Source organism: Mercenaria mercenaria, chromosome 5, assembly GCF_021730395.1.
Source record: "Mercenaria mercenaria strain notata chromosome 5, MADL_Memer_1, whole genome shotgun sequence".
NCBI lineage: Eukaryota > Metazoa > Mollusca > Bivalvia > Venerida > Veneridae > Mercenaria > Mercenaria mercenaria.
Window position 1 is genome coordinate 24790341 of NC_069365.1, and position 11605 is coordinate 24801945.

At 32.7% G+C, this 11605-nt stretch overlaps 1 protein-coding gene across 1 annotated transcript; it reads right to left on the bottom strand.

Moving 5' to 3' along the window:
* Nucleotides 1–6859: 6859 nt before the first annotated feature.
* On the bottom strand, nt 6860–10863 carry LOC123556680 (galanin receptor 2b-like). The gene is made up of 2 exons (XM_045347590.2): nt 9392–10863; nt 6860–7594 (listed from the first exon to the last, which is right to left on the bottom strand). Exons 1-2 carry the CDS (start codon nt 10441–10443, stop codon nt 7471–7473), a joined length of 1176 nt encoding a protein of 391 aa, XP_045203525.2. The 5' UTR covers nt 10444–10863; the 3' UTR covers nt 6860–7470.
* Nucleotides 10864–11605: the final 742 nt, after the last annotated feature.

Consider the following 11605-nt stretch of genomic DNA (forward strand, 5'->3'; position numbering starts at 1 on the left):
ACTTAAGTCCTATTCATAAAACAGCTTAAACTTAAGATACGTAAGAAATGACTTAAGTCAGAAAACAAAATAGTATCGTGAGTACGATTAAAGTGTTGTTTTTCAGATAAAAGCACTTTAAACATAATTGTGCATGTTGTATCTGTCTGAAATTAATGTGTGTTTTTTAATGTTTTCGTCCACAATAAAAACCAAGAATTACTTATTAAGTTGTTTTATGAATAACAAATATACTTAAGTAAAATAAATTTCTTACTTAAGCAATTCTTAAGTAAATAATCAATTTCTTATACTTATACTTAAGATGCTATATGAATACGGCCACAGATTTATATAGCGCCCTTTCCTTGATAAACACGTTCATAGGTACTATAATTAGCACAAACGCGGCCACACAGGGCACGGAATTCATCCACAGAGCGATCTGACCAGAGGGACAGAGTGAGATAAAGCCCAAAGAATAGATGTAGAGAACAGATTTAGATACAGGCCTGTTGGAATTACTGCAATCTTGGAACGTGGTTCTCCTAATATAGGACCTCTATCCCTGTTTTATCCCATCATGCAACACGAAAAAGGCTATGAAAGTCAAATTTTAGAGCGAGTAACCATTTTCGTGTTGTCCACCAACGTTTTCTTAGCGGGATACTATACACTGTTTCTTATTTTCAAATATCTCGTATAAAATCAACTGTTTTATCAACTTTTGTTAGAATAATTTTTTTAAACTCGTTGGCGTAAATTCATATCTCTGTAAAAGATCTCCTGAATAGTGTTTTGAAAAATGACAAAAGCACTAACATATTTCTCTCAATGACTAACTTCATTTAGATTAATGTTAAGCTAATAGTGATCAAAGATGTATCACATTATAGATTGTTTTCTCGATTAATTCAAAGATGATAGCATTTTAGATAGGTACAAACCTGTTCACGGCCCTTGATTTTTTTTATATTGGATGGACTTACTCCCAATACAAAAACATTTTAAATTTCCTGTCAAACTAGTGTCAAATTAAGCATGTAATTTAAAACAATTTACACCAAGCTCTATCAATGGCATCTATAATAGGATCCATTAAAGCAAAGAATTGTAGAGACATTACAACATCGCGACACCTCACACTAGTTTAAAAGGAACTCTATGATAGCATTACATGGAATGCATTCAAGTATTACAAAAATACTGCTGGAAAACGATAGAAATTGCATTGAGCGCTACTTTCATAATTATTGTTCTTTTCAATTTTTCCGTTTATTTGGAACGGCAGCTAACAAACACTTTTCAATTATCACAATATGAGACTACTTTCTATTCAAACGATTGAGTCGAACGTCCGGAACTAGACTCCTTCGGACTGAAGTGAAAAAGCATAAAGTGTGCACTTGTTATCAAATGGCTATGGAATCCCAGTGCGACATGCTTTTTGCTTATTGCTTTTAGCTACTTGCATTTCATACTTTAGCTGTTCGTGTTTTGTTTTCGTTTTGCTTTTTTCGACGGTTAAGTCCCGCTGGAATTTGAAAACTGACTATCATAAGCTGTAAACAGTATGAAGTCAGCGACCTTAACCACTCGGTCACGGAGGCCCCGATTCTTCTATGGTGCTAATTATGAAATTAAGTAGAGGATGCTATCGAGTTAATGGAATGAAAATGCTTCAGCAGGTGAAATCCTAAACAGCCGGTTTATATCATTTAAATTTATTTGTCATGAAATTTAATTCAAAGTTTGCTTCAGTCTTTGGTTCGCAGATTTAAATTTCAAACTGTTGATTTATTTATCCTATCTATACCATAAAACAGTCATGGTGGCATACTCAAATAAATGCTGAAGTTTTAAGAGTAAATATCTAAGTAGATTTATGTAAAATGTCAAAACAATTTATTCGTAGATAAATGTATTTAATGTTTTTTACTTTCTTTTCTGTGAGTAAATATTTAAGTAGCTTTATGTAAAATTTCAGAACGATTTATTCTTAGGAAATGTGTTTAATGTTCTTTACTTTCTTTTCTTTGATTAAATGGGTAAAAGTTAAGCAGTGGAATGTAATTTTAGTCTCAGATCACTAATGCAGCAGAATCTACATTTTACGACGTTATGGAAAAAATGAAAAGTTAGACCAGTTATATTAATTTAAAGCAAAAGAGTGTTTTAACACTATTTATGCACGATGGGCGATTATACGTCGGGTGTAATAATTTCACGGGGGCGCAGCCCGAGTGAGGATATTTGCACGACGAATTACCGCCCGAGTGTATAAATAGTTTTAAAACACGATTTTGCTATAAATTATTTCGATTCTAATATGCCTTTCATCTAAACAGTAGATAAAATATATAGTTACTGTAGCGCTCTTTCTTGGTCGCCATTTCTTACTACTGCTTATGTGATATTATTTACACTGTCCTATGACTTTTCAGCATAGTAGATGTTAAGAGTGAGGTTTGATGCGCATTATATACTAGATAAAATGTTTCAGTGGCTTTCGTGCCACTAGTAGGTCCAAAGTATTGTCCATTTGTGTTCCTTTATTTGTTTTGGGTTATCTACAAATCGATACATACTTTAATGTAGGGTTAATGTAGGGTAAAGAAGAACAAAGGAATAACGTCTTGGAACGGTCATTGCATATAGCATATAGCATATATCTTTATACACCAAGTCAGGAAATGAATATACATATCTTATGCGCTCGTATGTTAATGAGCTGACCTTAGCCTTATTTTGTTTCGTCGGTAATGAAAACTTTCGTTGACGATAACGTCATAATCATTCATGATTACTCGACGCAGTGACTAGTCACCCCATCACTAGACAATGGTAAATTACCGTTGTCATAAGTATGTCCGATTTTCACCCATGTTGAGATCTACGGCTTCACCATGAAGAAGGACTGAAGACGTGCCATTTAAGCAGTTTTAACGTTTTATTAAAAGAGGTTACGACCCAACTGTTTTGAGACATACCGCATGTTTAGTGTTCAATCCGTTTACAGTTGGACACTACGTTTCCCTCTTTGATTGTGTCTGACGGAAGAGGGGGAGGACTCTATGATAAGCAGTTTTTAAATCCTACCAGGACTGAACTGTTTTGATATCTGTCTTCTGGCCTGTTTCGTCGGGCCCTTAAGGGTGTTTCTCTTGTTGCTCTGTCTTCTGAAAAGGCATTGAGTACATACGTTTTTGGTTCTAAAGGTTTGCTTTTTATATATTTATACACGAGCATTTTTGTGTTTTACATGCCATGCCTTTTTGTTTCCATTACGTGTGTTAGAGATTCACCTGGAGGGGATTACTTTTATTTACACTGTCCCGTGTCTTTGGAACATGGTGGGGGTAAGAGTGAGGTTGTGTTCGCACCATAAACCGGTTTAAGCTCCCGAGTGGTGTTTTTGCCACTGACCGTCCCAAGGCGGTGCCCCACTGTGTTCCTTTGTTTGTTCGTTTTGTCCGCATGTGTTGGCTTTGTGTGTTTGAGCGTGTATGTGTATGTGTGTGTGTGTTTGTAGTGTGCACGTCTGCGTGCTGTAGGTTTCGTTTTGGGGAGGCTGCGTTTTTGGTACGTGGCATTGCCTGTTTGATATTTGTCTTTGTTTTTTACTAGAAAAGGGTATTTCATAACCTGTAAAGACTAGGTATTTGTAAAGATATTTAGTCTACATAATCCTACCCTGAAATAAGTACTTGTCCTGTGTTTCTAGTTGTTAAGATCGTATACGTATCAGAGTAAATCAAAAAATGCTTATGTAAACAAGGTTTACAATTACGGAGGGGTAAAGATAAAGATATTTCTTATACGTTTGTACTTATAATTGAAAACAACCCCATGGTAATTATAGCGTCTCAGAGATACTCAGTATTGAAGCATGATATGAAAATTGATATGATTAGTCTTCTGCCCTTTAATTATTCAATACCTGTAATGTCATTACCAGCAATTTTAGACAAACCTTAATGACTAAACAAGACAAGAGACGATTTGCTTAGGCTTTGCCAGTTTTTGTAGCTCTTTAAATTGAAATATCGGTAGCTGGGCTGGTTATCTTTAGAGTTTACCAGATACCATTTTGATTAAAAGACAAGTACCCCTCAGGGAATTAGCTTGCTTGCGCATATTGACACTGACAAGCAAATCAAAGAACTTAGAGAATTTCCCAAAACCTTTAAGACTACTTCTTTTTTATTCATAATGCTGCGATGTTTTAACAAAATTCCGTTAAGCTTGTATCGGTGAGAATTATCTCACGTCTCCTGGCAGGAGGTTAAAAGCTTCCGTCTTCTCATAAACCGTAGACGACAAGCCTAAATTTCCGATAAAACCGTATATAGAAAATGAAGATTTCAAGATTTAATGATGTATTTAAGTATAATGATCAATTTGTGACACATTTATAACGGGCCTATTAATTTGCATGTGAGCATGTGTATGCATTTTTTCCTCGTTCAGTTTTGAATATGTTTGATAATTAAAGTACCACTAAGTATAAGTACCTCAAAAATCTATATCAAACAATTTTTGTTTCTTCCACTTACCATCAAAATGATAACACAAAACAACCTTTTAAGCTCATCTGAGTTTTAAGAAAATCTACGAGGTATTGTGCTCACTTGATTGTCGGCGTTGGCGTCGCTGTTTGTGTTGGTAAAGACGTTTGTTTTGATCCACATTTTATACAACGTTATAAGAGCTACTGGCACTGATGATAAACCCGGACAGATGATAAAGTCGACCACCTTGGAAATATTCTATTGCAATTTTTTATTAACCCAACTCTGCTATCGTTTTATTTGTATGCGTTATATGTAACATGAATAAGCCTGACCGACCCGAGTCCGCTATTGTTTATCAACCCAAGTCTGCTATCGTTTTATTTGTATGCGTTATATGTAACATAAATAAACTTGATCGACCCGAGTCCGCAATTGTTTATCAACCCAAGTCTGCTGTCGTTTTATTTGTTTGCGTTATATGTAACATGAATAAACATTTTCGACCCGAGTCCGCTATTGTTTATCAAACCAGTTCTGCTTGGTTTTATTTGTTAGCGTTATATGTAATGCGAATAAACTTGATCGGTTCGAGTCCGCTGTTGTTTATCAACACGAGTCTGCTATCGTTTTATTTGTTTGCGTTATATATAACATGAATAAACTTGATCAAGACGAGTTTGCTATCGTTTTGTTTGTTTGCGTTACATGTAACATGAGTAATAATGAAAACGAAATTTAGTTAGAAAATCTAAACGTTTATTCCAAAAACGTTACAGCTAGAGTAGTGTTGTCCATTCAGATAAGAACAGATACAAAATCTCAGCCAGCTCTTATTTCAGAGTACAGTGGATTTAGAAAGGCTACGTATCTCTTAAAAGTCGATGTCCGAAAGAATCTTTGTCCTTTGTTTTTCGTTTTAAATCTATTTACTTTCAAATTTTGTAACTTGTATTGAAGTCAATTACGTTTAGTATTATACATGTAATTAATTTCACAAAATTGCATCTGCACTTTTTGCATTTTGCACTGTCTAAGATATCTGTTGCACTTTGTAGCATTGTAGTGCTTGGTAGATAGAACGGAACATGGAAATGTAAGGGTATTAAGTCCCAGAAAATAATCTCCTTGATCAATATCACAGATAGAAATAATAAAACTACGACACGTATTCAATACTTTGTTGATAAAAATAAGTTAAAAAGATAAAAATTAAACATTTATATTAGGAAAAAAAGAGATGAAAATGTCAGAATGTCAGACAGACATTTACTCAAGATTTTTAGTGCGTATTATGCTGTACAAATAGAAAGAGAGCAAACTTTGCTACTTCAATAGATAAAGAAAATCAATATTATAATTCATTTAAAACAAATGAAATTTAAAATGAAATATTTCATAGAATTCCTTTTATCTTTTTAATGCAGATCAGAAATGTGCTTGAATTTTCGCAGTAAGTAGCTTATTTGAGTTCTGGTGGTATAAAATCTTATTCGGTACCTCTTCAGTTTCAGTAACTAAATCTAACAACTACAATGACGTCATCTGACGTTTGATATTAACTTTAAAAATTAACACAGATATATTATGCCTAAATTTCTTATTTGAAAAATATTATTAGTTGCACTGCTTGTTGTTGACAGTTACGGGATATACGCTGTCGAGGAAATCCATATCAGACGAGAGCGAATATGGATTTTCGAGACAGCGTGTATCCCGTATCCTGTCAACAACAAGCAGTGTAACGATTTTATCTTGCCGACTACCCTTTACTTACGTATACATTAAAGTGAGCTTCAACATTGTTATAAAAGTACTCTATTTTTTTATTTAACCAGCCTACTGGCAATTGTGAAATTTTTAATGGCAATATTTTATACATAAGTCTATGACATTTTAATGATTGGTTTTATTGCACAATATTAACAAAGAACACTTTTCAATGTACTGTTTTAGATTAAATTACGGCATAAAACGAAGCAATGTAAACGATATACAGTGAAGTTTAAATTACGCATATGTTATATAAACACAATAATAAACTGAGAACCTTATGGATTGATGTGTAAGTCTGAAATATTTGATTATTATCTTGTATCAATATACTCGAATAAAATCTTTTCATGGTTGAAATCAATATATCCCTAAATAACATATGTAAAATAAAAGATGTAGAATATTAGAAATTTTCCCTTTCTTTATCTAACAAAATGAGCACGATAATGGCCTAAATTGAATGCTTATAAGGCTATTAAAGCAGGTGTGAAACATAGAATTTTTGCTAGGTCATGCTCTTCTTAGGTTATTCTTATATTTGTTAAATGATTATACATCAAGGCCAAAAAGAAAAAATGTTTTCACATTAAGTTTGAGACATTGTTTATATTAAGCTGTTTTAACAGACACAGATGCGTTTTTTATGCTACCATTTATACTTTCAGAACCTACTTTGCAGCTATGGAGGGATTGAAAAAAAGAGTATTTTACAATAACATGCTGACAAAGCGAGCAGAAATACAGTTGAAATTTACAGGTTTAAAACATTCATGCCTCAAAATTAACAGCTAAATAATATAGAAAGGCGGGAAATTAGAGCTGTAAAATGAAATCTGCAACTTAATGGTGACATGAAATGTATATGTGTAAACTGAAAACAACAGTGATTGTAATGTATACTAAAACAGGTGTTTAACATTTGTAAAATTCTCTAAAGGAATAATGTGAAAATCCTAACATAAAAAACAAAATCTGTTGCTGCAAATGTAGCTATGAATTTATTGACTTCCGAATCATCTATTAAGAATAAATTCTACGTTTTCCTACGAGTTGAAGGAAGTTTCTAATCCGAAAGCTGCCACACAGTTAAAGAATACTGTCACAGAACTAGTGAACAATTGACAGAACACAGTTGGAAAACTGGTTTTTCGTATAAAACGGATGTATTTGGACATACTGTCAATATCTATATATTCCTTTATTTTTAGACACAAATTTCTTCAGAAACGGCGTTGTCCAAACCAACACTTGTAGACATCACTGATGGCGCTAGCCTTCGACCGCTGCTACCTTGTCGCTGTGTGGTGTATAATCTCATCATACGTAAGCTGTAACAAACAATATGAAGTATAAAAAAAACGAGTTTATTTATGTCATGTTAACAGTCATTATGCATTTCGCATAGTAAAAAAAAGAACCACAAACTGGTTTGTTTAAGGGAAGAACGCTTTTCATACAGTAAAATATGTACTAAATATTGTTGCTATGGATAAAATCCCACTGAAAATCAAGATTCTACTTTATACAGTACAAAATTCTATTCTATTAAAGTTCCAATTTGAAATTCATAATTCTGCTAGATTCAATAATCTGTTACCATTTAATACATTTTTTGTAGGTAAATGATGAATTCGAGCGTCTTCGGTCAATACTTGGAACCAAACATCTTTAAAGATTTATTACCTTAAACTGAGATCAAATGCAATAACATACATTTGCCAGTTTATACATAACAATAAAGTGTATACGCACAAGTATTTGTACATTAATTTGAGTTTGTTATTTACTGGACCATTTATCCATTAAATGTATTGTATTTATCTCTTGTCTACACTGTTTAACAGGTTTAAAGTCCTAGATTGACACAGAAGTATGCTCTTCGGACCCATGATCAATATTACTATAGTTTGATTCTTTGAAATTATCATGTGTGTTATATTCGAATTTCAAGAAACAAGTATTAGTGATAACTCATTTTTAAAGATCGATTGATATACAATTATTTAGACAACTGCAACATATTGCCATGTAGCCCAGCAAAATATACAGAGAGTGAAAGAGAATAATAAAAAATAGGTAGTAACCATTTCAAAATAATCATTGAAGTTTACATAATACACAAGAAAATATTTATAAACGAAAAATTTTGAATGTGATTATCGCTTGTGTCACATGCTCTTTAATTTTGTAAAAAGCTGCTTATATTGATACCAGAAGTACCCTTTTCCGATATTCAAAATGTTAGAAAAATAGTATCTGACGCGGTTTTAGAGCATCAAAAGTAATAGTAATAACACATTGTAGATGAATGAGTTTTCTGAGGAGGCCAAACAAAAATATGTTACCTTCTAAATACCTATTACCTAATAAAAAAACAATCTGACAACAAAACAATGTCATAGCTTAAATCACAATCTAAATAAAACGACTTTGCTTATATTCAAGATTCAACACTTCATAAACACGAAATATTTTTTTTTTTATCTCGGGCACTGTTATTTTCAGATTTTTGTCAACGTTCAGTTGAGGAACAAAAGATAGTTTAATGGTGTACCTCAGACTCTGTGTTCACTTGCAACGTTGAAAAAAGTATTTTACTAACAATGTTCATAATGCATAGGACCTTTTTTTTATCTCATTTTAAATACTATTAAAAGTATCATGGAACATTAAAATGTATAGCTAAATGATAATGCTTTTATGTTTTAGTAAAATAGTTCAAAATTGGATAGTAACTAATATTTTACGTTCTAGTAAGCGTCGATGATGACAATTATATTTCATTGCTAATCAGTAGATGTAATTCGTCGTTATTTTTTCACATCTATATCTTCAGCAAATTATTAATGCTAATGTTATATTTTATAACAACCGACTTAAAATAAAGATTCTTGTATCTTCCGCGGAAAGTACATTTGCATAGAAATATTGATGATATATTTTCAGTCCTATGCATGTATGCTTATAGTTGATGGTTTCTCTTGCTTTGTTATCAGTTTAAGGTAATTTATGTTAAACGTAACTTGTGGCCATAACATGTAAACTAGCATTGATAACATTTCATACAGAAATGCTAAGATCTATTGATAAAATGAAGAAATAAAAAATAAAACAACTCTAAATACCTCCGACGGCAGCGTAGCAAAGCTTTGAGTTCTTTATAAAATCTGTCGTTCATAGCAGTATATAGGTAGAAGTTTATGCAAGAGTTAGAATACTGAAGTAGGTAGGTGATACTCCATGCCAGACAGTTGTAGTTGCTTACATGCTCGGGTTTCAGGTAAGTGTCAAGTATAAAATATATTGAGATCGGTGCTGTGGCAATTAAGAAATAGAATGTACACAAGACTAACATTTTCGTCATTTTAACACTAAAACGGCTAGTTTTTCTATAAACTGATTGATGCATCATAGAGACTCGGTCCCGTTGTACTTGTCTGAGGACTTTTACGAGTAGAATGTTACACACCAACATAATTATAAAAGGAATAACGCTGAGAACGGAAAAGTCAATGAATATAAACACATTCTCGTCGAAATAACGGAAGTCAGGATTGAGGGAACTACAGTTACCCTCCGTGAAGTCATTAATACCATTTGTAAAAAAGAAATGTCCATTGACTAGAATTAAAATAAACAGAGTTACGAGGAGTTCGATTATCACTTTCCTGTAGCTGTATATCCTCCTGTACTTCATTGGAAAATACCCTTTGACTAGTCTTTCCACTGTGACACCGACAAGAATCCATGAAGAGTATTGCATCGTCATGTACAGAAAGAAATAATACAGTTTGCAGTTGGCATTACTTGCCGTTTTGAGATCATAGTCGAACACATAGAGAATCCAGTACCTAGGCAGTCCCGTACATAAGACAATAATATCATTGATTGCCAGACACAGAAGGAACGTCAGTGTGGGTTGTTTTCTAAATCCAAGTCTTTTGATAACTACGATTGTCAAACAGTTTCCAGTCAATCCAATAAAAAACAAAATGGGCGGAAATATTTTCCAGAGATATTCCGACACGACGGCCTCCGTTTCGTTTCCACACTCTGCCTCTTTATTCGCACCCGTAGTCACATTTTCCGTTGCATTCCATGGCAAGTGTGTAATGACATCAGATGTATTGCAACACAATGTTACGTTCATTCCTTCAATGTCTGTTAAGTTCAACATAACCTTTATTTTATTTTAACACTTGCATGAACTGTAAGTTTATATTAGGTTTGAAAGACATTGATTAGACGTAGGTATTCCATAGGTGTGATTTAATTATAAGATCAACCTAGTTATACGATTCACGACAGATAATAATTTCTTCTGTAGATTCTCTCAAATTTTTATTTTAATCTATGATTTTCTGTAACTTCATGTTTCAACACATTTATCCAGACTTATTTGTTAACTTAGTTTTTCTCAAATAATTTCCTGTATTTTTTTCTACTCTAAGTCCAGGTATCTGTTACTCCAATGAGAGAATAAATGTATCGAATGTTCTACAGTAGACGGCCTCTCTCTACATGTGTTAAACTATCATTTGTGCAATCACATATATCCATATTGTATATAGATTCGTTTGTTATTAACCTAACAAATCAGGAAACGTTATAGCCAATGCTCGTTATCTAATCAGACTGAGTGTAATTTCAAATTTTATTTAGATAAAAGGGACCGTCCTACTTCAAATTCGATAAATGACAATTTTATCAAAATAGTTTTACATTACAAATCCCATACCGCCATTTTCAGGAAAGGCTATTTTGATCTGCATTCGTTTTGATAGAATCTCTGGAACATTACAAAAGAAATTAGAAAGAATGCTTAGAACCCGCATATAGTCAAAATGTTAATATTCACTCACTTTTCGCTAACATTTTCAAGCAGATATGAAGGGTATTCGTAAAGTCAAGATACTATTTTTATAACTTTGTTAAAGATGTTCTTAATTCCGCAATTGAAATGTCTGTTTTTAACCTTTACAATGTTACCTTAGATATGTGTATATCTATGGTGTATAAACTTATAATGGCACGAATATGGCAAAGTGACACACATTGAAAAGGTCAAAAACATTGTGTTAGCACGTGTATTTACTTTATATGATAACCTCTAAGTTTTAGAATACTTAAGATTAAATCTTAAAATATGTATTTTCTGTAGTCTAAATTGATAAATAGGAGTTAATAATTACACAAAAAAAAAAGCATTCAGTTCTTAAATATTTACTATATGTGAAGTCCTAACTTAGTTTAGTATAGATTAGCATGGATTGTTTTGATACAGCAATTTTGAAATTGACATCATATAAATTTAATGTTTGTGAGAAGAATTTATTTGT

Coding starts and splice junctions, on each gene's coding strand:
- LOC123556680 (XM_045347590.2), bottom strand. CDS start 10,443: ATGTTGAACTTAACAGACATTGAAGGAATGAACGTAACATTGTGTTGC. Junction 7,595..9,391: donor TTGCTACGCTGCCGTCGGAG/GTATTTAGAGTT, acceptor TGTTTGTTACAG/CTTACGTATGATGAGATTAT.